This window comes from Eptatretus burgeri, chromosome 8 (genome assembly GCF_056783735.1).
Source record: "Eptatretus burgeri isolate ZD-2024b chromosome 8, Ebu_testis_v1, whole genome shotgun sequence".
Classification (NCBI taxonomy): domain Eukaryota; kingdom Metazoa; phylum Chordata; class Myxini; order Myxiniformes; family Myxinidae; genus Eptatretus; species Eptatretus burgeri.
The window spans coordinates 20,664,704-20,690,621 of NC_140968.1; the positions used below are offsets into that span (position 1 = coordinate 20,664,704).

The window sequence follows — 25,918 nt, forward strand, 5'->3', positions numbered from 1 at the left end:
GTCGTTAGTAGCTCGATGAGGTTGGTTGTAATTTGGAGAGGGTTGCGTCGTTAGTAGATTGAGGTTGGTTGTAATTTGGACAGGGTTGAGTCGTTAGTAGCTTGATGAGGTTGGTTGTAATTTGGACAGGGTTACGTCGTTAGTAGATTGAGGTTGGTTGTAATTTGGACAGGGTTGAGTCGTTAGTAGCTTGATGAGGTTGGTTGTAATTTGGACAGGGTTGTGTCGTTAGTAGATTGATGAGGTTGGTTGTAATTTGGACAGGGTTGTGTCGTTAGTAGATTGATGAGGTTGGTTGTAATTTGGACAGGGTTGAGTCGTTAGTAGCTTGATGAGGTTGGTTGTAATTTGGACAGGGTTACGTCGTTAGTAGATTGAGGTTGGTTGTAATTTGGACAGGGTTACGTCGTTAGTAGATTGAGGTTGGTTGTAATTTGGACAGGGTTGTGTCGTTAGTAGATTGATGAGGTTGGTTGTAATTTGGACAGGGTTACGTCGTTAGTAGATTGAGGTTGGTTGTAATTTGGACAGGGTTGAGTCGTTAGTAGCTCGATGAGGTTGGTTGTAATTTGGACAGGGTTGAGTCGTTAGTAGATTGATGAGGTTGGTTGTAATTTGGACAGGGTTGAGTCGTTAGTAGATTGATGAGGTTGGTTGTAATTTGGACAGGGTTACGTCGTTAGTAGATTGAGGTTGGTTGTAATTTGGACAGGGTTACGTCGTTAGTAGATTGAGGTTGGTTGTAATTTGGACAGGGTTACGTCGTTAGTAGATTGAGGTTGGTTGTAATTTGGACAGGGTTACGTCGTTAGTAGATTGAGGTTGGTTGTAATTTGGACAGGGTTGAGTCGTTAGTAGATTGATGAGGTTGGTTGAAGTTTTTAACCAAATGTTATAAATCTCCAGGAAGAGGAAACATATTACCCAGGGTTGTTAAACTGGATGAACATGATAAAATCCTGACATTGTTACGTCACTACGTCATGGTGAAGGTATAAAAGAGATTTAAATTTTCTCTCCGACCCTCATTAGTGATCTCGCACGACTTGTTCTGCAGGTGCTGCGTGCGCTGCGGATTGTCCCGATGAACGACCCACCTGTTAACCGTCCCGTGGTTCACGAGGAAAACTCTTATGAGGGTTACATATCCACGTCCTTCGATGATCCGGTGGGTGACTTTACAAACGGGTCTTTGTTGGTGACTATCTCGGGCTCGCTACGTGAGACAGGAGTGTCCACATGGAGTTGTAAACAATGCTTGAGCTACCTGTACAGGTGTGTCCACATGGAGTTGTAAACAATGCTTGAGCTACCTGTACAGGTGTGTCCACATGTAGTTGTAAACAATGCTTGGGCTACCTGCACAGGTGTGTCCACATGTAGTTGTAAACAATGCTTGAGGTACCTGTACAGGTGTGTCCACATGGAGTTGTAAACAATGCTTGAGCTACCTGTACAGGTGATCGAGTTTTACTTTACTCGTTTTTAAGTATGTAAGGTACGATGGAGACGCTCGTAATGTGTTTATTATTCTTCAGTCTGTAAAAAGATTGTTGGACAAGACTCTGCGGAGGTCGTGCACTGGGTTCGATTCCAGGTCGGACTATAAACTCTGGGATCGGTGCTTCGTGGGGTGAGGATTTCATCAGAAAAACAAAGTGCGCCGTCCTTTAGTTGGACGTTAAGCTGAGTGTCCTTTCTGCTCGAACTAGTTGGTGGAAGGGAAAGATCCCCTGGTTTAAGGAGCAATGGAGTGAATTTTGTAGTGGGAAGGTGAAAAGTGATCGAAATTGAGATAGGTTGAAAGGATTCCATAAAAAGTATGGAAAAATGCATTTCATTGTGAAGGAATTAGAAGGGAACGGGAGGGGTGGACCATAGGTGGGACGATGAGCGTCAAGCAGCCTGATGGGAATGGGGCCTGGTTGATCACATTGGCCCAAGGGTGGATCAGACGTGTGTGTGTGTGTGTGTGTGTGTGTGTGTGTGTGTGTGTGTGTGTGTGTGGGTGTGTGTGTGTGTGTGTGTGTGTGTGTGTGTGGGTGTGTGTGTGTGTGTGTGTGTGTGTGTGTGTGTGTGTGTGTGTGTGTGTGTGTGGGTGTGTGTGTGTGTGGGTGTGTGTGTGTGTGTGTGTGTGTGTGTGTTGAACTGTGGAATGTTATCTGGGTTGTACATATTATGAAAATGTATTGCGAAGAATGAGTGTCTATAAAGTACGTACTAATACGCATGAATTATTGGGAATGTCTTCGTGATGGCTGTACCTCCCCCCCCACTCCCCACCCCCATCGGATGGTGAGGCCAAATCTTACCCACCTCTACCCTGCTGCCCGGATTCATCAGGGACTCACGGTCATGATCATAGTGCTGATCCGTCCCCATGAACTGACCTTTCCTCTCCCACCTCCCACCTCCCACCACAACATCTTGGATGTAAGGAATTTTTGGGTTGCTCCCCGGAGGTCAATTTGCTGTCTTAGTGCTGCTACCCTGTTTGTACAAAGGCAGGCATCAACAAATGGGGCCAATCGACAGCCACAACCCACATGTATTTGTATAACGTATGTAGTATTTAGATTGTCTATGAAGTATCTACAGAAGTAATACAATGTTCGCATATCTACCAAGTTTGTACTATAACATTTGTAAATCTGTGGGAGAGCATCTCGTATATGTATATAAAGCTCTTCCTACCAATGACTCGCTCCACCACGTAATGCCTGATCCATGAGAACATATCGGCCAAATACATTTTTGAAATATCATGCTGTACAGAACTGTATCGTTTTTTTTTTTTTTTTTTTTTTTTTGGCCCTTTCCCTCAATGGTGAAGAATCTCTAAAAATTAAATAATTCTCGTAACCAGATCAGAATTTGGATCTTCACCAAAATCTAATCAATTCGTATTTGTCAAACCCTGAACCTGTCCACCACGTTTCATCCGAATCCATCCATAACTTTTTGATATATCGTGCTATATATTAGTTTAGCACGATATCTAAATTGTGAAGAATCACTTAAAAAAAAAAAAAATCATTGAATCAATCTGTCCTTGTCACACGCTGAACCTGTCCACAAAATTTCATCCGGATCCGTCCACAACTTTTTGATATATCGTGCTATATATTAGTTTAGCACGATATCTAAATTGTGAAGAATCACTTAAAAAAAAAAAAAAAAATTGAATCGATCTGTCCTTGTCACATGCTGAACCTGTCCACAAAATTTCATCCGAATCCATCCATAACTTTTTGAGATATCCTACACACAAACAGAGAGGGGTGAATACATAACCACCTCCACCTTTGGTGGCAGAGGTAAAAAAAAACAAGTATTACTGGAAGGGCACTTGGTGGAGCGCATACCTCCGCCACGTAATGCCTGATCCATGACAACATATCGGGCCCATTACATTCTTGACATATCATGTTGTACAGTACTGTATTATTTTTGGCCCGATCTCTCAATGTTGAAGAATCGCTTAAAAAATTAAATAATTATCGTACCCAGATCTGGATTTGGATCTTCACAAAAGTCAAATCGATTCGACTTTGCGACACACCCAACATGTCCACCAAGTTTCGTTCGAATCTGTCCACAACTCTTTGAGATATCGTGCTACATATCGCTTTTTAGCCCGATCTCTCAATGGTGAAGAATCGCTTTTAAAATTCTAGTAGTTGGATTCGGATCCGGATATTCACCAAAATCGAATCAGTTCGTCGTCGTCACACACCGCCAATCCTGTCCACTAACCTGTCCACAAAATTTCTTCCGGATCCATCCGCAACTTTTTGAGATATCTTGTACAAAGACAGACAAACAAAAAGGGTTGAAAACAAAACCTCCTTCACCTTTGGGGTGGTGGAGGTAAAAACGCAAAAGCATGTATGGAGCGATGTTTCTCCAAAAACCAAGTCAAAAAGGTAGAGATGTAACACTCACATACAGTTAGTGACTTGTGTAGCGACAACCATTATTAAAATAAAGGTGCAGAGATTGTTTCACGTGATTATTATGAATTTTTGAAGTTACATCTCCACCTCCTTTTACATTAAAAAAATGTTTTTATTACTTGGTTTAAATTGGAGAGGGAAAGCAGTTGTTGATCCATAATTTTGGGTTGGTGGTGGTGGTGGTGGTGGTGGTGGGGGGGGGGCATAAAAATTTACATTGCACTGAAAAATAGAATGTTGCCAAGCAAAGCAAGGGGAACTTTTTTGAGGTTTCTTTTTGTTATATATTCTAAAGACTATTTTAAATATAGACAAATAATTCTCTAATATACTTGAAAATAAGTCCTCTAGTGGAAAAAAAAAAACTTTTCATCAAAACAACATTTATTTTAATTGTCTCATAAAAATCGAATGAAAAACAAACGTTGCATATAATGAAACAAGCAAGAAGGCGACATGGCTGCTCGCTCTAGATCAGGGGTTCCCAAACCCAGGGTCGTGACCCAAACTTGACCCCCCCCCTCAAAATCTCAGTTTTTTCATGGTTCATGTCAAAAGCATTTTCTCTGACAATTTTTATCATATGTACACTAGGTACCAGTATCATTTTGGTTGCGAGGCAAATGTGATTTCAAATTTTGGGTCATGGACAAAAAAAAGTTTGGGAACCACTGCTCTAGATGGAAAGCTGGCCGACGCGACTAGCCGATATTCATGTACATGCTATCGATCAATTTAGCACAATAAATATGATTATCACAGCCCTCTTAGTTTGCGCCCAGAAACCCGCCTTGTGAAATTTCAGGCATGTTTCCAAAGAGACTCTAACAAATGGCAGCCCTGGTAATTCCATTTATCTATTCGCTAAAGATTTTATTTTTTTATATGATGCTGTAAGACATTCTCCTTGGGCACATAAAAAAACAGGTCCCTCGGAGGTATTGATTTTTTTTTTGTACAGTCCACAATAAGTGTACGATAAAGTATTTTAGCTGTTGCCTAGCAACCATTAATTTTTGTGTACATGCTCGCCACATCGTACACATTTCACCCAAGTTTCATCAAAATCAGACTCTTTCTCTTAGAGATATTCGCAATTACCCGTTTCTGAAATGTTCGACATGTACTCGCCCAAAACCTATCTCCTCCTCCAAATATTTTTTGTTAGGGGAGGTGGCAGGAGTGTATGTTTGCCATGGGTCAAAGTTCCTCTGCGATTTGCATTGCATTATAGAGATGATCCCGAAGGCAGATTATTTAGATTTATTTTGCATGAGATTATTGTGATTAAAAAAGATCTTGAGTGTAACGTGTGTGTGTGTTTGTTTGTTCAGAATAACAAAAATAGATATCTGGTGCAGCTTCAAGGGGCCATCCTGGTTTTTTATCCTGGAATTTCACGGAGACAGGTGAGACTGAAAAACATACTGTACAATGTTTTTTTTTTTTTTTTTTTTTTTTTTTTTTTTTTTTAATTGTTTATTATTATTGTTTTTATTTTTTTTAACTAGATATCTGAGCCAAAATAAGTACAATACATTACCAAGTGTTGGGACGTACTTCAACAGGAGAGTAACCCTCCCAATCTGTGTACGCGTGGTGTAGTTTTCCCATTGTGCAATGCATTATGTGCTCTTGGACAATGTTGCATGACTGACTTGCAGAACTATGGTGAGGCCCTCACAGCTACCTGCATGACAACATGCAGGTAGATTGTCATACCGCTGTTTCCATAATAATCGATTCGACCACAAAGGAATGAAAATCTACAACCCAAACCCAAACGACTTTGGGAGGTTTTAGAGGTTTGCCTCATGATCCGCCATCGGAGCCAACAAAACTGTATTTTGATTCCAGATTACAAGTTTCCTTTCCTCTGAAGGAGGATTGGTACAATATTTTCCCCTAATATCTAACAATGATTGATACAAGTGACACTTGCAACTTTTTATAAATTGCATAAATGGTCTTGAATTGTAATCCCAGTTATTTCCTTATTGTCCCAATCGTGACCTCCTCCACCACCGGAGGTGAACGAGGTTGTTTTCACCCCTTTCTGTCTTTGTTTGTTTGTGTGCAGGATATCTCAAAAAGATGTGGACGGATCCAAATCAAGTTGGGTGTGTGATAAGGACAAACTGATTAGATTTTGGTGGAGATCCGGATCTGGATCTGACTACGAGAATTTAAGTGATTCTTCACCATTGAGAGAAAGGGCCAAAAACAATACATATCATGGTATCTCGCATTTGGAGACGGATTCGGACGAAACTTGGTGGATGCATTGTGTGACAAAGAAGAATTGATACAATTTTGGTGAAGATCTGGATCCAGATATGAGAATTACATAATTTTTAAAGTGATTCTTCACCATTGAGAGATTGGGGTAAAAACGACGTACAACACTATATTTAAAAAAAGACATTACTGGCCCCGATATGTTCTACTAGATCAGGCCTTGTGTGGTGGAGGTATGCGCTCTGCCGAGTGCCCTTCGCGTTTTGGTATTTTGGTGTTCATCACCAAAGTATTATATTTTTTGCGAATGTCGCATATCCATCTATCCAATTGTTCATTCGCCTCATTTTTTCAAGAGTAAGCTGTTTTTTTTTTTTATTAAACAATGGACTGGTCATAGTATCCCTTGGGCCAAGACGACCAATAGGCCTCATCAAGCACCCGTCAGCCCCCTTACTGGCAAGAAGCCCCCTACGTGTTCACGGCATGTGAAGGCAACACATCACCATGAAACTATCGTCAACATTTCCCATAGAGAGAAACTTGGTGAAATAAGGGATGTGCGGAAGTATGAGAATTTGTTTGTGTGTTTGGTCAAGATGGATACAGCTACAAACTTTTATTCACATAAGTGTTAAGAATTGTAATCTTGGAAAGGTATGGGCTTCGGGAGGGTTAATGGGGGTAGAAAAGACCATGGTTGTGGATGGGTGGTGGTGACCAGTTGTCTTTTAAGAACTGCAGGGAGGAAAGATTGAGAAGACAGAGGGAAATTGTTTCACAGGTAGGGGGGGGGGAAAGAGGAACGAACGAATGAATGGAGGAGAGCAGTGAAATCCGAGGGGCGGCAGACTGTCATCCTGCCTATGAAACACGGATGGCAGTTTATACTTCGGTCGGTATTTAAACCCAGGCTAGATAGCTTGCAGGCAAGTGTGTGTATCTTTGGGAGTCTCGGCCAACCTGCCAGCTATTTCCTTTGGACCTCTTGGTTATATTCTTTCTTTTTTCATGGTGGTGGAGGTAATCAAGAATACTGTTCACTCTTCTCTCTATCATAGTATGCAGAGAGGATCAATTTGGATGAAAACACCATCGTAGAGCCGGTCCAGAACGAGAAGCTTCAGCTCAAATTGTCCACTGCATCCCGAACATGGACGTTTGAGGTAAGCACTGAGAAAACTAAACAAACAAAAAATGCATCATTGCTATTGTTATGAAGAACAAACTCAGCCTCACTCCATTTGTTTCCATTTCAAATATTGTTGATGACAAAAGCAATCTTCCAAGTAGTTCTGTAGTAACTGGCGTAAAGAAGTAATTTCCACTGATATTTGTTGTATTTATTTTGCGCCTGTAATCCGGCTACTCGGAGGCTTGGGTTGGAGGATCGCTTGAGGACGGGAGCTCTGCGCTGGGCCGCGATATGAGAGGGTGTAGGGCAGCCCGAAATCGTGGCTAAATCCAATCCTTATCCCTGTGTCGTAAGAGGCGACCAGGGTTGTGTCAGGAAGGGCATCCGGCGTAAAACCTGTGCCAAATCAGTATGCGGATCATAACGGATGATCCGCTGTGGCGACTCCCAACAGGAGCAGCCGAAAGACGAACAACATTTGTTGTATTTATTTATTTATTTTTTCATTGACTGAATTTTTTTTTTTTTTTTTACTTTTGAACCCAACCTTTGCTGCTGTTGCCACCAGGTGGACACCCAAGAGCAGGCAATGCTGTGGGAGGCCACCATCTTGACCGTCACACAGGTGAATTTCACAACATTTTCACTTGTTTCCATCTCCCTGAATCATCTCGAGCAATTACCCCCTCCTCCCAAAATGTTTTTTTTTAAAGTTTGATGAATGAGACATTCACAATCGTCCAACACGTGTCAACATTATTTTTCAATATAGAAATATGTGTATATATATTACACTAATTACGACATGTGTGTGTATGTGTATATCAAGTAGCGATAGGTGGTTAGGAAAAATATCCAAGCAATCCATACAGAGTTCCCCAACCTCTGGTTTGGTTTCAGAACTAGGATAACTAGAGGTTGAGAACTCGGTATGGATTATTTGTACCTACGGGTACAGATATACTGTATCGGAACATAAGTCTTGGGCCACCGCTTTTACTCCCCCCCCCCCAATAATTTCTAATTTATTTGGTAATGTAAGCCCACACTATGCCAAAGGAATGAAATTGTAAGATTATTATTTGGTTGGAGATAAAAAAACAAAACATTGCAGAATGCATGGAACAACCTCCCAATGTAATTTCTGCAGAAATTTCCAGACGGCATTCCAAAAGGGACTTCTGCTGTTTTGCATGAAAAAGATTGTCACACCAAATTTTCAAATTTCATGTCCATTAATATTGTAAAATAAAATTTTCTTTTTGTTTCTTCAATAAACCATGATCATTATAAAACCTTTTTATTTATCAAAATATGCTAATGTGACGATAATAAATAAATAAAAAGCATCAACCAACCTTTGCTTAATGGAGTGAGACAAATATTCATTTCTTAAACAGTAAGATAATTTTAATTGAACTTCATCATTATGTTGGAGGTACACAGCCCTTATGTTGATACCAGCATATTAATACAAGCCTTGTATTGGAACCCTTGACCACAACATCACTGGCAGAGGCATCAGCCGAGCTCGCTGATGTGCTGGCCAAACACGAGGGCGCACTCTCCTCTCGATCCCCCTCAACTTGTCCTCAGGGCTGCATCAAGAAAATAATCTCAACTTTCTGCCCCACTCACCACATTGTCTTTTTGCTGGCATGAAATTAAATTGAGTCTTTTCTGTCTGTTATCTGATTTATCTCAATCGATATAGCTTGGCCCGAGTCGGGTAGAGTTTACTCTTTAATTTATTTTGATCCCTGACATGGGTATATAGTGTGTATTTTATAAAGAAATAATCAAAATATATATATATATATATATATATATATATATATATATATATATATATATATATATATATATATATATATATATATATATATATATATATATATATATATATATATATATATACATATCGAAACATGAGTGTGCCGAGCAGTACACTGATCCCCATCGGACAACAGTCCACAAACTGTTGTCCAATAGGGATCAGCGGAGTGCTCGTCACTCCTCATGCTTAGGTTTTCCCACTGGTCACATCACGTGCCTTCTGGGTGAATGGTTTGCATGAGCAGAAACAATTTTCTGGGTGGCAGACGGATGGTTGCTCTGTGCAGATTATGCGGTTTTACCGTATGAGACATAATCTGCAGCGATGCTCACCATAAGTCAGGAGGTGCGTCTGATGTGTATATGTATATGTGTTTGTGTGTGTGTGTATATATATATATATATATATATATATATATATATATATATATATATATATATATATATATATATATATATATATATATATATATATATATATATATATATATATATTGACCAACAAGGCCAGATCGCCAATCAGTTTTCCTTGGAGGTGGACATGTGATCCTCAGATTATGGTGCACGTGGAAGAGGCAGGGGTGGCACATGCACGTACACGACGGAAGCACAGCACAAGGAGTTTTTACTCGAACCCACGACAGATACACTGACACCAGCAACTTAAAATAAACAGATTTAATGAAAATAGAAGAAATATTTGCAAGGGTAATTGGTCAAAATGTGAAGTAAACTAAAGTCCATGTGTAGAGGCACCTCGACTTTAATACAGACAAGGGGAAAACAAAACGAAAGAAAATCCTTCCTTTATTCTGGCACTTGGCTTGGTCCAGAGATGGTATTTATTGAACTTTGCGATCGAGCCACTTCGTCCTGCACGGGAAGACGTTCCCAAAATGGCGCCGAGCTGCTCTCTGGGCGGGAACCGTATATGAGGTAATTCATGAAGCGTTATTCAACACCAGGGCTCAGGAACCGCCGTGCAGCTTCCTCGTCGATTGCGCTTGCCAACGCTGCTTCTCTCTGCAGAATGGCGCTGCTCCCTTCGGTGATTTCCACGAGGCTTTGAGGTCCATTTCACGTGACCCAACGGATAGTCAATGGCCAGCGTCTTGCTCCATCACGTGAGCCCCTTCACCTCAACACAAATACGAGAATTGTGCCATCTTCTTCATGCATCGAAGGAAAGCCAGACGTAATGCCTTGTTCTTGCACGCCATCTCCTCGCTCCATCTCTCAAACGTGTCCCTCACATCAAGGTAGCTCTGCTTGTGTATGCGATGTTTCAAAAACGGGTCAAGATTATTTATCTTTCACGTTACACAGGTCTATTCCTCATACTGTTGGGGGTCGGCGGTGAGGAACGGCCGCCAGGTGGAGCAGTAGAGCCGTCTCGCACTGAACACCCGAAATTTAGGTCATGACTCAAAACTCCGCAGTTCACGGGTCACTTAAGGACCCTGATCGCCAATTCTCTGACGGCGTGGGGTAGGGTTAATAGCCAAATTTCAATATACCTAAATACCCACATTGTCAAATTTACCGGGGAAGTCGCACCCTCGACGGACCTCGGGCGGAACAGGCCGTTTACCGAGCCCGATCCGGGTGTAAACCGAGCGGGGATTACCAAGATCCGTTGGTCCAAATGACAACTTACCAGCCCAAACGGCCTTACTACTTCTCAAGCCCACACCGTGCTGGGCAAATGGTAGAAACGAAGGCAACATACTGGAACATTTAACGGGATTTATTTTACAATAGGGAGGGAGACGCAGAGCAGAGTTATCACGAATAAAAGAAATACTATTTACAAGGAACACAGGCACGTAACAGGTTCTACTTAGATGGGACACATGGACACATGCACACACAATAAAATGGACCCCGTTTGTCTTTATTTGGTCCTCCCGCCGAGGAGGATAGTTCAGCTGGAGGACCAGGGCCTTGTCGGGTACCTTCCCTCGTGCGGTCACACCAACTCCAAACCACCACGGTGGGACTCGAACACACGACCCGAAGTCCACAGCCCATGACCCTGGCTGCTCGGCCGCCGCTACCACGAGGAGCCACCGCAAAGGGCCGCAGACGACCGAGACCAAGCCACCAAGACTGCAAACGAAGCCAATGGCCACCAAGACTGCAGACTGCTCCAACAACAACCAACCCTCTACTCTTGAGGTGGGAGCAATTTCTTTCCTCCCACTCGCCTCCTGATTTGACGGTGTCTCGGGGGGGGGGGGGGTGTCGAGGAGTCTCGGAGGCCCGCCTCCTGAAGAGGCTCTGTTGTAGCTTTCTGCATGCTGGCCTCCCATTGGCTGGTGCACGTGTGCGATGCTCACCCTTCACTCATTGGGCAGAGGAAACGTTCCATGCCCTTTTTTGGAGCGGGGCTCTGATCTGAGGCGATGGAAGCCCCGCCCACATCTGTGCTCGGCACGCATGTGCGTGAGGAAGGCCGATGATGGCAGGAGCGAAGGAAGAATTTAAGATACAAAGAAACTTCGCACCGCACACATGTAATTCCCATGAGACAAAGGGGATGGATTCTAACTATAAACACATACTTATCGAAATAGCTGAACTGCGGGGACTGCTGTCTGTTTGTGTGCACAAGGCTTCCAAATCGGTAACAACACCACCCAAGACGAGCAGGACCTCGATTATCGGCTCCTGGTGTATATTACAGCATTATTTTGGTGTTGTTAATTCTTTCAATCGGAGTTTGTTTTGACAACTCAAATTTGTATCGCCTCCACCGAACAAATATAAAGTAAAAACTGTCAATATGTGTAAATCATTGACAAAGCAATGAAAGTGAGTCTTCATCATGTTGCTTCCTTAATTTCAAGCCAAAGAAAGACCAACAAACCAATATGTGCATTCCATTTTTTAAATTTTTTTATTTTTTGTGTGTATGAACATTGATCGAGATGTACATTGTACATATCACCATAATACATTTTAATAACCAAGTTTTACAAAACACGACAGGAACACACAACTAAGGTCTTGGAATTCGGCCCATTGTCAGGTGCCATGCTTTTGGAACTTAAAATCGTCTTTGTACTATTTGTGATTCTTTGACTAAAAGCATGCTTTGTGATGCAAACCCACACGCCCTGTAGAACAAGATACCACAGCACCTGAACCTTCTTCCTGGGCAAAAAGTAATGCTTGAGGAAATCCTCCAAGGAAGATTGGCGCAAAAGATCGAGGAAGATCGGCAGAAACGTGAATCTCTTCCAGAGTGAGTATCTGCTCAAAATCCATGGAATAACATAAGATCGAGCAGCAGCGTTGTGATCGTTCTATTTGTTCACTCATTGTTCCTGCTGCGATTATGACGCACAAACACAAGTTTGCTTGCTTGATGAAAGCTCCACCCATTTACTCGGTAAAGGTGCGGAAAGTTCCACCCCTCTCCGCAGCAAGAGGGCTTGGGGGCGGGAGCAAAGTTCGGCCAAATGTGTATGTGCAGTCCAAGCTCCACCTTCTCCTTATATCAAGGAGAATCCATTCTTGGAGGGCGTGTACGAGCAAGTGCTCACTCCTCTGTCACTTTCTCGCGCTGCTGTTCCGTTTTCATTGCTTGAAAGTCGTGCCCTATAGTTGCCCTCTCATCTGTCAACCTGCACCATCACTACATCCTTTAGCGTGACCGTGCTGCTGAGATTGCTTGCCCACTGATTGGCAGCACCTTAAAGTGCCAGCACCTAACTGCAGATCTGGGCACCCACCAGGGGCTAGTTTCTGCTTCCACAATCTTGGCTTCATGAGACTCCCATCATGAAGTTAGTCCTAGCGGTGCTCATTACTCGCCTTACAAACCAACACGTTTGTCAGCTTCGAAAACCAGGACTTGTTTGGGGTGAACATTCAATATGAGTGTGGTTGCATTGTCATGTCCCAAGATTTGTTTTGTAACCTCCAAATTATATTCTTATCATGGGGAAAAAGTGTATGGTATCCCAAAGATGTAACTCCCAAGGGGATTAAATGTGGCTGTTAAACTGGGTGTGCTGTCTGCTGGCATTCATTGGGCATTAAAGATCTCACGGCGTCTCACTGTATTCCTTTCGACCTAAAGGTACTATTTTGATGTCAAGAGAGATGAGGCCGAGAAAATGCTGATGGAGTCTGAGGAAAGTGGCTGCTACCTACTCCGACCAACAAGCGATGGGATGCACATTTGCCTCAGTGTGAAGCAACCAAAATGCTCAAGGTCTTTATCCACTGTTTGATATGAATTGCTTTTACGTTTGCAAAATCAAAGTGCTTTAAAAAAAACGTTTTAACAAGCTTGAACAATTCCGCTTAACATGCTCCTGTTGTACGACGAGAGTCTACACTGGTTTGGGTTTTAAATGTTTGGAGATTTTTGTCGTTAAAATCAAATTATGAAAACGAAAACAAATTTTTTTTTGGGGGGCAAAAAAGAAGAAAAACGAACGATGAAAGTTTATTACCCTCACTTAAGGAGATCAGGCGTTTGCGTTTAGGTCCATTTGGACATCTGTAAAGGATGTACAATTGAAATGTGCGATTACGTCGATAAAGGACGTACAATTGGAATGCGAGCACTGAGGGGGCATTGCACGCAGCTCGGTAATATTCATCCTCATGAAGCAGCACTTGTATTGGAGTTTGGACCTTGTTATACCGATGTTCATTGAAAAAGAAACCTTGGAATGTCTTCGAAGATTGTATCGTCTCTGTATAACGTTTTGAACACTTCACACGTGTGCCTTTGTGTGACCCTTTGTGTCATCCTGTTCTTGTGCAGTGTGCAGCATTTCAAGATAATTCAGAAAGGGAGTGATTATTTTTTTGATAGATCACATTCAGCAACGGTGAGTATCACGCAGTCACATCTGCATGATCAAAAATGATGCAGTTCATCCCGTCGGAGGCGCAGCCATATGGACCCATTATGAATCGAATAACTTGTTTTCATTCTGTGCAGTATGGAGATGTATATACTTATTTTGCTCCGATGAAGGGTTAATGGCCAAAATGTCAGCAGCTTCTCTCCTTGCTCCCCGTGGTGGTTAGCATACTTTGATCAATGTTCTGTTGATTCCATCCAACGTAATATCTCTACATTGTATGATTATCGTTTGCATTGAATAATTTCGAACAATTACAATAAACCTGTGCCATTGTGATTGCAATAATCTACTTGTTCTTTCCATCAGATAAATCAAAAGAGTCTGCAGGACATCATAGATGTGTTCCTAAATAAGTACAGCTCGGTGATTTTACCATATACCCAAGTGCGTTATGCATCAGTTTACGGTACGTATGTACGTCTGTGTGCGTGGAATTAACGAACAATTATTATGAATCGTAATTATCACGTATGTGCTTTGATCATTTCAACAAATTATTTCCCAGTGAACACTCACAGGATGTTGCGAAGAGCAATGGAGTGTAGTTTGATGCAGCATCAACTCTTGTTGATTTTACATGAGTTGTTCATTACACTTGTCGTATTGTTGTCCTTGTGTGAGTAACTGTGACATTTTAACATAAGGAGAGAGATCACTTATGTAGGATGAACAATGCAAGTGATTAAGAGCATTAAGGTGCAGTCACAGGTGGAGCTGAACCTTGCAACATTCCAGAGAAAGGGAGGGGGGGGGAGGAAGAGACGAACCCCACAAGGGGGAAGCATACTGTAAGTCATGCTGATGGAGGAGTTTGAATCCTGACATGGACTAGAGAGAGTAAAAGACCCTGCTGAGAGAGACAGACAGACAGACAGACAGACACGAAGATTTCCTTTGGCTTGTGTCATTGAATCACCATCCAAGTAATCAGCCAGGCACCATCAATCATTGAGGCTTCAACTCTTCAATCTGGGTCCAGATTCGGGTCCAGATGCAGATCTGACTGCTCAGGATACAAAAGCTTAAACTACAAAACATATATATATATATATATATATATATATATATATATATATATATATATATATATATATATATATATATATATATATATATACCTGTAAAGTTTGACTTCGATCTGCACAGCCATTTTGGAGAAGATTTTTGACGGTTTAAAAAAGAAAAGGCTGCCACACCACGTGACTTACGACATCATAATTATCATCCTGCACAGTCGGACAAACGTGCACCGTTGGTGGTGGAGGTAATAAAATGTGCCTTTGATCTGATGAGAACACCTATCGGTGATGTGCACCTGCCAAGGTTTCCTGGCTTTTGTGGAGATCACCAGTGGGTTGTTGCTGAACAATTTATCGATAAATAAATGGTAAATGTTTTTGAACAAATTTAATGATTTCAAATTTTTTTTTTTTAAAACCGTACTTTACATATTAATCTCCCAAAGTGCCTAAGTGATTAAAAAAAAAACATTTATAATTTTCTGGCAATCTTTAATTACCAAATGTGTAACGAGGTTATGTTTGTTGGCTTGTCTATTTGTCTGTAGGATATTTCAAAGTTGTTGATGGATCCAGATGAAATTTGGAGGGCAGGTTGGGTGTGTGATTAGGACAAAGTGTTTCGATTTTGGTGAAGATCCGGATCGGGATGTGATAATTTTTAAAGCGATCATTCACCATTGAGAGATGGGGCGAAAGTGATATCCAGCACGATATCTCAAAAATGTATTTGGCCTGATATGTTCTCATGGATCAGGCAATGCGGGGCGGAGGTATGCGCTCTACCGAGTGCCCCTCGGATTAAACATTTATTAATTGTGTGTTTAAAAAAAACCTAATAAATTGAATTTTCAACTCGCAGGACAAAGTTGAGCTCAGTAATATCTCTACCATGTTTTCTCCGATTTAGTAAATGACTCGATTGCAGAAAACCAAACAATGGTTCCACCTTCACCACGCTTTCCATTTTGACCCTGGCCACTACAATCTGTTACCAACCCATCAAACATGTGAGTAGCTTTTAAAATACAACATTTTGAGCTCAACAGAATAAAAATGCTCAAGTGTTTGACATTTAATCACAAGCATAGGCCAGCAGGATAAAACAGTGGTTACCAATCGGTTCCACAGTCTCGATTTGATTCACATTTGGCTTTGATTGAACTGAATGTCCATCCACGTGGACAGCAACAAGGTGCTGCATCCATCCGTAAGCTCACCCGAATTTGGATGAGGACGTACAGGTAGCTGTCCCAACTGCATCTAGGTTATGGACGTCTGATTTTTTTTTTATTTTATTTTATTTTTTTTTAGTGCATCTTGAAAAGAAAATGTCATTGTGTGCTGGTACCTGCGACCTTGCTGGACTAGGTTAGCTATATAATTAATGTTGAAATTTTTCAAGTGTTTGTGTGTTTATGCATTTGTACGTTATTCTTTCACGGCCGAACCATAGCACCTCTAGGGCCTGTTTTGGGTGTCAGTACTTGAGAATCTGGACAAGGTTTGAAGCTACTCTCTCCACACAAAATCCCCCTCAAGGAAATTCTCTGGGTAGTCGATCTATCTACCCTTGTCAGGTTTTCTGTCGTTGTATGTTGGGTAGTCGATCCAGTCGAAAAAATTTTTTTTTTTTCAAAAAAAAAAACTTTTGAAATTTGTTCTACCCTTATTATCAGTTTTTCCATCTATATTGGGTTAGGTAGTCGATCTAGTCGGGGAAAAAAAAAATTCCAAATTTTTTTTGATTTGTTCTACCTTTATCAGTATTTAAAATGGTGATTTCGATGAAACTTGGTTGGTAGGTTCATACCATGACCTAGTTGTGCGCAAATGAGAACCATTGCTATGGGCACCACCGTTGCCTAGCAACGGGACTTTGAAATTTTTGAAAAATCAGAAAATTTACTTTTTTCAAAAATCGGGCTACGAGCGACTGGGCAGTACATTCAGCCATCTTGTCAAAAATTTCCAGCCGGATCCAATGAAAACTATCAGAAGATAAGAGTTTGAATGAACCCTAGTCGAAAACAATAAAAAAAACGAAGTTCGTTATATCTCAGAGACTGAGTCAGATATACATGAAACTGGTATGGTAGGTTCATGGTCTGTCTGAGTTATGTGTGAGAAAACCATTGCTATGGACCCCTCCGTTGCCTAGCAACGGCCAAAAAACCTCTAAATGTGGGGGTATTTTAACGAAAAAAACAATCTGCAGCATTAACCCTTGAAGCTTGAATCATGAATTTTATTGTGCTTAATCCTCAGGTCATTCCCCATCGAACGGGCCCATCGTGTCAGGTTCTGTTGGGTAGGCGATTACCCATGTCCGCCTACCGGCTTGTCTGTCTCTGTCCCTCTGTTCGGTCCAGTGCTCCGTTAATACAATGGCGATTTCGATGAAGCTTGGTTGGTAGGTTCATACCATGACCTAGTTGTGTGCAAATGAGAACCGTTGCTATGGACACCACCGTTGCCTTGCAATGGGACTTTGAAATTTTTGAAAAATCATAAAAAAAATTATTTTTTTCAAAAATCAGGCCACGAGTGACTGGGCATACATTCAGCCATATTGTCAAATTTCCAGCCGGATCCTATGAAAACTGTCGGAGAAGATAGACTTTGAATGAACCCTGGTCGAAAACAATAAAAAAACTAAGTTCGTTATATGTCAGAGACTATGAGTGAGATATACATGAAACTGGTATGGTAGGTTCATGGTATGTCCTAGTTATGTGTGAGAAAGAACTGTTGCTATGGACCCCTCTGTTGCCTAGCAACAGCCAAAAAACCTCTAAATGTGGGGGTATTTTAACTAAAAAAACAATCTGCAGCATTAACCCTTGAAGCTGGAATCGTGAATTTAATTGTGCTTAATCCTCAGGTAATTCCCCATTGAACGGGCCCATCACGTCAGGTTCTATTGGGTAGTCGACTACCCATGTCCACCGACTGGCTTGTCTGTGTTTCTGTCTGTCCAGGCCAGTACTCCGTTAATCGTAGGCCGATTTCGATGAAACTATGGTGTTAGGTTCATACCATGACCTAGTTGTGTGCAAATTAGAACCGTTGCTATGGACCCCTCGGTTGCCTAGCAACAGGCCTTTGAAATTTTCAAAAAAAATAAAAATATCGAAATTCAAAAATCAAACTGATCGTTTGTGGGCAACACATTGAGCCTCCTTGACAAAAAAAATTCAAGCCGCTCCCATGAAAACTGTCGGAGAAGATAGACTTTGAATGAACCCTGGTCGAAAACAATAAAAAAAACGAAGTTCGTTATATCTCAGAGACTATGAGTCAAATATACCTGAAACTGGTATGGTATGTCCTCGTTATGTGGGAGAAAACCGTTGCTATGGATGCTTTTGTTGGCTAGTAACGGCTGAAAAACGACTAAATTCGACTTGATCGACTAAATTCGACTTGATCGACTACCCATGTCCGCCTACCGGCTTGTTTGTATGTTTGTGTAGCTCTGAAAATCATAGGAAACAAAAAACCGGCTGTGCCAATCTGCACCAGATTGTGCATACTGTATGTGCTGTGGGTATCCAGGTTAGGGTCATGGGCACAAACCACGCTCTCCCCTCACAAGAATATTCTCTGTATGTATGTTTGAAAAATCATAGAAATAAGAACAGTTGGGCCATTCTCCATCAAATTTTGCAAACGTGCTGGGGCCAGACCCAAGGTCATGTCATGGAGACACAAAGAAAATATAAATCCTCCCCCAACCCCCAGTGAGGGTGGGAAGCCCCAGTGAGGCAAGTTTTGTTTATGTGCCGGGGGTACCCAGACGCTAAGGAGTCGGGCACCTCCTGTTGGAGATGTCCGGTTTTTCAGCAGTGGCATGCATTGAGAGAGTTGTAAGGTTGGAACGGAGGCCTGGGATATTTGAGATCCATATAGTGAGGGAAAGGGAAGGAGGTGCTGCTCGTATGGTGCAGGTATGTGGAATGGAATGGAGCATGGAGAGGGCTGGGCAGGGGGGGGGGTAGTATCCAAATTGCTCTGATTACCTTCAATTTCAACTTTGTGTGTCCGTGTCCGTGTTCGTCACTTTATTCTAAAGGGTTCCTGCTGTCGTCGAGTAATACAAATTGTTCCCTTGGAAAGTGAATAATCAATATGTTGAAGCAAACATTCGTGTCCTTTTAATCACAAGAATTCCTGTTTTGAAAGCCTATCTTTCTGGGAAGGAAGAAGCTGCTGGACCGGGAACTTTAATTTGAGTGGTTCCATAAGTATGATAGCAGGAACACTTGTTTACAATAGAGCATTATGGAGCTGGAAGGAGCACACCAAATTCATATAGAGTAATAATTCTCGAAGCGATAGGAAAATAGAAAGTATCTGATTATGCAAAGCACGTCCCCATCCGCTTTGTGTTTGGACATCTTATGGATGCTAAACATGATGAAAACAGATAAAAACGAGAAGGGCACTCGGTAGAGCGCATACCTCCACCAAGCAATTCCTGATCCATTAGAACATATTGGGCCGAATAAATTTTTGAAATATACTGTATTTCGTTTTTTGAGTCCATCTCTCATTGGTGAACAATCACTTTTAAAATTAAAAATTTCTCTTCTGGATCCAGATTCGATCTTCACCAAAATCGACGTCCTTGTCGGACACCCAACTTCTCCACCAAGTTCCATCCGAATTTGTCCACAACTTTTGGAGGTATCGTGCTATGTAGTTTTAGCTCGATCTCTCGATAGTGAAAAATCACTTAAAAAAAAAAAAAAATTGACCGATTCGGGTCTTCACCAAAATCTAATCATTTCTTCAATGTCAGATAGCCAAGCTCGCCACCAAATTTCGTCCAAATCTGAACCGACAAACATTGTTTCGAATAGAAAATGAAATTTAAGTAATAATGATTGTGCTAATTCTGGACTTGCTAAACGACTCTAACCTGCTTGTTAAAACTTGTTGTTCCTTCGGCACAGATCATGGAACTTTTGCTGCACTTTAACCAAGCGGGCTATGAAGAGAAACCACCTCGCCAATCTTCACCCGGGATGTGGTGACCTTCGATGGAACTCTTATTACTTGTTCGATTGAAAAGCCACATCATGTCTCATAATGTAAAACTTGCCTCGCATGTGTATACTTTCTCTTTGTGCTATTACTTGTTCACCAGGGTGACGTGCATCTGGGTGAATTTATGGGCCCGTTCCAGAAACCTCTGTAGTTGTCGGCCAATTAATTATTTGGCAAGTGGTGTTTCGTCTCACATGGTCTGTGACGCAATACCTCCATTCAATAAACTCACTGGCACTAAAGTCATGGATTTAGATCAGCAGTTGTCCAATGCCTGATACCCCAGCGACTCCACTGGGCTATGTGAGCTCTGTAGATTGGGGTCTCGTTGGCCATTGTGCTCGAGCTCAGCACCAGAGGTATGGTGATTGTCACAGACATCACTAACCTGTGCAGTTTCACCTCACCACCTCTTGGGCCAAGTAATGTGCAGACGTCAACGGTGCACCTCAGGAACACACCGTCACTCACATGGACCAATCTGAAAGGTTTTGGTTTCTTTAAGTAATCTTATTGATGTTTATTTCTGGGGATTTTAATTGAGGATTTTTGTGCTTGTAATAAAGACAACTATTTTTGTATCCAGGATATATTTTTTTTTTAGTATGATCTGTTTGGCCTCAATTGGGTAATTTTCCCAGCCCTTAAAAGGCGACTGTCGAAATGACCTATGAATGCGAACACGACCTATTCCTGCTCGTCCAGGCACTTTGAACCTGCCATTGATTGGAGGAAATCTGTGAATGAAGTGGTCTTTTTTTTTTATATATCATTTTCTTTAAGATGCATCTTTGTCAGTAATGGCTTTTTCTTACCACCTATCCTTGGAGGCCAGTTTTGTGAAGTGAATGGGATATTGTTGATTTATTAACACTGACCCCCATCTTGAATATAAAGGCTTGAAGATCTTTCAAAGTCATTGCTTGATTTACAGTGACATCCTGAACCTGTTTCCTGTTTGCCGGCTGCTGAGTTTGGATGGGCAACCTGATCTGGGTCGGGTCTGGGTCGTATGACACGTCTTCCACTTCTTAATGATGGATTTCACCGTACTCAAAGGGATAATGAGTGACTTTGATATCTTTTTATAACCCTCTCCTGAACGGTGCTTCTCCACCACTTTGTCTGACTTCCGTGGAAAGCTCCTTGGTCTTCATGTTGAACTTGTTGGTTGACCAAGTGAGTTGCACCTTAAAATTCTTCGATAAGTGGGGGAGATTAATTTTTAAATTAAAGCACTAATTATGTACAGGTGAAACCAATTACACCTCTTTTGTAACCTTTCAAACAAATTTCACTCCTGAAGTGATTTAGGGTTAATTATGGAAAGGGTTTGAATACTTATGCAAATGAGAATCATCTGATATTCTGTGTTAAAACTTATTCACATTTTATCTGCATTTTTAAAGATTCATCACTTTGGAGTAGTTTGTGAAGACTATATATTAAGTTTGATTTGAAAGCATCAGGAAATAAGCACAGGTGGCATCTAAATGTGAAAACTTTGGAGGGGGTTGAATACGTTTGAAGGTGACTGTATCAATTCTTCAGCACTGTTCACATCATGGTATTTCCATACATTGTTTAAAGATTAGTCAGAGGGTGAACATCTGTTCATCAGTCATCCTTCCTGGTCACAATCTGTCCACCTCCTATTCTGCTAGTTATTTTTCAAACCTATCGTTGCAGGTGTCAACCTTCTGCAGATTATTTTCAGAAAGATTTTGCGATAAACTGCAATAAAAGCTGTGGCTCTTGAACTTGACATTCCCTTTTTTGTATGTACATATAGTCGAGTCTCATGGAAGAGATAGCACATTGAACGGATCAGGACGTAACAATAGAGATAGGGGGGATGACCACCAACAGTCAGGTCAAACATTGGGTGTGGGGAGGAATGGGGGGCAGGAAAGGACAAGATGGATACAGAAGGAAACACACTGGAGGGAAAAACTGGAAAATTAGAAGGAGAAGGGCTTGGGGGTGGGTGCGTGGGTTCACTGGACAGAAAGGCATTGCTTTGGAATGGGGATGATGTGAGATGGTGGTGAACAATTGTCTTGAAGACCAGGAGGGAAGAATGATCGGATTGAAGAGGATGTGGAAGTTGGTTCCACAGGCAGGAAAAAGACGGGAATGAACGAGTGGAGGCGAGCCATGATCCTGGATTTTTGGGAGAGTTGTTTATGTCGAAATAACGTTTATAATACTAGTGCATGCCCATACGTGCGTGGCCTGCCAAGCGAGCAGTTCATTCTTCATCCATTTCAGCTGCAAGACGCCTTGTCACGCGAGTAGCATGGTGTGTCAAGCGAGCAGCTCGTGCTTCATTCCTTCGCTGTCGTAAAGGACGACTGGATTGGGGCATTGTGTTTAAGAAAATCGAGAAAGAATACAGTAAGTCGATAAATCGAGAAAGAATACAGGAATCGTCGCTATCCGGAAGTTAAGTCCTAACTGTCCAGAAGTTCGCATATAACAGTTATGATTATTCGAAATTTAGTTTTAATGGGCAATTATTCAATTAGCGCCAACGTATTTTGCCTTTTCGCAATGTCATCACAAGGAAAAACACAAAGAGAAGAGAAGAGGAAAAAGGGAAAAAAAAAAACGTACGTACAAAAGTTTTTTTTTTTTTTTTTTTTTTTTACAAAAACCACACAAACCGTTCCTTTGCTCTCGTAAACGACGCCTGGATTGGGGCATTGTGTATATCTATAAATGCGCACAAGAAATCGAGAAATTATTAGAATACACTGTCATCACTATCCGGAAGTCCGTACGTTGTAACCCGTAATGGGGAACGTGGTTGAGGTTCTCTTCCCCATCGGCCACGTCTACGCAACAACGTGTCCTGTCATTGGTTTGGTAAATAAATGGCCATAACTTGGGAAGCACTTGTCTGATTAATATCAAACCCTGAAAAGGCACATACTCAGGTCCCCAGCAATATAGCTGGCAAGTTTAAATGAGATCGGACCAGTGGTTGTCAAGAAACAGCAGTCACACACACACACACACACACACACACACACACACACACACACACACACACACACACACACACACACACACACACACACACACACACACACACACACACACACACACACACACACACATACACACACACACACACACACACACACACACACACACACACACACACACACACACACACACACACACACACACACACACACACACACACACTGCTGGAATTATAGATAGATGACAAACATTGTTTTTCTTTGTCTGTGATTGATTAGGTTATTTGATGAAATGCAGGTGTTTCTCCAGTCGAATCGTGGACTGTACACGAAACTTTCAAAATGTGTTGGAGACACTTGTCAAAAACATTTCTAATACAGTAATCGTGTCACACCCTCCCAGCTAACGACCACCACCCCTCCCCCACCCAGTACCATATCAGCTCCCAGCTCCCCCCACTCCCCAGTTTCCCACACTCCACATCCTCTCCTTGCTCCTTTCCACTTTATTGCACCCTCCAAACACTTCCTCCCCCCGACCTCTAACATCCAAGGACTCCGTGACAACCTTCAATCTCTCAATCCAAGCCGCAACTGGACACCATCATCTGTTGAACAGAATCATTCCTCCCACAGGATGTCGCTGACTCCTTATAGCGTCTCTCCCTGGCTATTGTCTCCTCTGGTTTGACTGACCTGAGTAGGGTGAATATACTGATTCTGGCTCACTTTTCCCCATGCAAGTGAATGGGGGATTTTCAGCGATTCATATTTTTTTTTTCCCGAAAAATAAACCCCCTTTATCCCAAGAAAAATAAATCCCAAGGTATATTTATTTGTCTCCCCTTTTAACTGAGGGGAACTCTTTTCAAATAACCAATGCAATAAGATAAAGATTTGTTCAAGTAGTAATGTGATTTGTTAAAGGTGATTCTAAAGAAATATCTGAAACATGTAAGCCTCGGGGCACTCTTTTTCAAATAACCAATGCATATTGTTTAGCTCACTCATTAAACCTATAAAGATTTGTTCATTCTCAAATTCCTTTACTAGTTTAATTTTCTTTGCACAATAATCCCCATCTGAAATATTTAAAAACAAAACATTTGAATCTTTATATTTTTTAAGATTCCCCTTTTGTGCCTTTACGAAATGATAAACTTCTCTTAATGTTCTTGTTTGACCACCTCCTGAGCCACATATCATTTTGAGATTATAGTAAATTGTTTTTCCATTGTTCAATTTATAACCATCAAAGTTTTCAGTCCATTCAAGGATATTCATTTTTTTCTTTACATCCTCTAACGTACTAGTTTTTCAATTGATTCGCTTATTTGTTTTATTTACCTTTGTTTTAGTTATTTTTTCAATAAGACTTATTTGATATTTTTCACATTCATTATGTTTTCCATTTCTATACCAAGACTGAGATTTTCTCCATTCTTTAGTTTGATTAATACTTGGTTTGATCATTTATATATTGTGAAAAAACGCGACGGTAGCCCTTAAAAACCCTAACCCATCTTTCCATCGTTAAAACACAATCTATTCTGTACACTCTATCGTACACGATCCATATGGAACACAATCTATTCCATTATCTAAATTAAATCTCTTATCAAAGGCTCCTCATGCCTTTTTATTTACTTCTTCACGATATATCTTATGTTTATAACTTTTTATTTTATTCATTTTCCTATATTCTTCTTTCTTATTCATCAATCAATTATAATTTCTAAAAGTTATTGATTTCTTTATTACATATTTCTTTATTCCCTTTAACCTCTTATCAATCTGATCACCAGACTTATAAGCATATGCCTTTGCTCTCAATCCAATGAACTCACTCATTACTTTTCCACCCAACTCATCCTTAAACTTACCAATAACCTTTTCATTCTTTTTTGAAAATAACTCACTCTTCTTACTAAAATTACTTGCATCATATACTCTAATATTTTTCTTCATATCTTTATAAACATCATCAGTTTTTATATCTAGGATAAAACTATCAGTGTCCATATACAACAATGAAACATTTTCACCATACTCTTTTTTAAGCCATTATACAAATAATCATACATCAATATCTTTGATAAATCAAGAACTGCTGTTCCAATATAAATTGGTTTATCCATTACAATACTTTCCTTTTCCATATGAATAGCAGAAAAGTTCTCTGAAAAAACCTCTTCTCTCTTAAAACTTGGTTTATTTATCAATCTAGAAGCTTCTTTCCAAGATGTTGCAAATCTAATGTTTTGCTTGTTTCCAACATTCTCCATTGTCTTTCCAAAGACAGCATTATTCATCAATTTATAGAATTTCCCTTCAAATTTTACTTTTGTATTTGTTCTCATATCTGAATTGAATTTAATATACTTTTTCATCCAAGGACTTTGTTTAAATTTTAAAACTATGAATTTTAGCTCCTCTCAATCCTTCTCTCAAAAGCTGTTTCAAGCTTCTCTGATGCAAAACATATCCCTCTTTATCATAGAATGTTGTTTATAACTTTTCTGTTGATTTGCCTTTAATATTAAAACTTTTATGATAATCACTTAACCATTCTTTCTTTGGGGTTTCTTTCTCACATGCAAAAGGAAGGTCTTTATGATTATTATGAAGATCACTCGGGTACCTCAAATCAACTTCAAAATAATAACCTTCTTCCTCATTAAATTCCTCTTGAGAAGAAATAACAATATTCATCAAAGCCTTTTCATAATCCTTTTCTTCCACCCACTCTAATTTACCATAAGGCAGAGATTGAGACATTGCCCATCCATACAAATTATTAGCA

General features: G+C 40.8%; 1 protein-coding gene across 6 annotated transcripts; it reads left to right on the forward strand.

The window, feature by feature from the left end:
• The first annotated feature begins 1,013 nt into the window (after positions 1 to 1,013).
• On the forward strand, positions 1,014 to 21,890 carry LOC147021263 (signal-transducing adaptor protein 1-like). 6 transcript variants are annotated; one of them, XM_085891076.1, is made up of 11 exons: positions 1,240 to 1,275; positions 2,344 to 2,433; positions 5,291 to 5,365; positions 7,256 to 7,360; positions 7,898 to 7,954; positions 12,291 to 12,412; positions 13,253 to 13,387; positions 13,949 to 14,015; positions 14,361 to 14,460; positions 15,984 to 16,083; positions 20,032 to 21,890. In XM_085891076.1, the coding sequence occupies exons 1-10, from the start codon at positions 1,255 to 1,257 to the stop codon at positions 16,043 to 16,045; spliced, it is 834 nt and encodes a 277-aa protein (XP_085747202.1). In that variant the 5' UTR covers positions 1,240 to 1,254; the 3' UTR covers positions 16,046 to 16,083; positions 20,032 to 21,890. The 6 variants fall into 6 exon arrangements, with proteins under 6 accessions (XP_085747203.1, XP_085747206.1, XP_085747204.1 ...); XM_085891077.1 differs by lacking the exons at positions 1,240 to 1,275; positions 2,344 to 2,433 and adding an exon at positions 1,014 to 1,168; XM_085891078.1 differs by lacking the exon at positions 2,344 to 2,433 and having other exon boundaries at positions 1,140 to 1,275.
• The last annotated feature ends 4,028 nt before the right edge of the window (positions 21,891 to 25,918 follow it).

Bases quoted from the DNA above. Each gene is read 5' to 3' on its own strand.
- LOC147021263 (XM_085891076.1), top strand. From the start codon at position 1,255: ATGCTTGAGCTACCTGTACAG. The intron at 1,276-2,343 runs GTGTGTCCACAT...CGGATTCATCAG, and splicing joins TGCTTGAGCTACCTGTACAG to GGACTCACGGTCATGATCAT. The intron at 14,461-15,983 runs GTACGTATGTAC...TCTCCGATTTAG, and splicing joins GCGTTATGCATCAGTTTACG to TAAATGACTCGATTGCAGAA.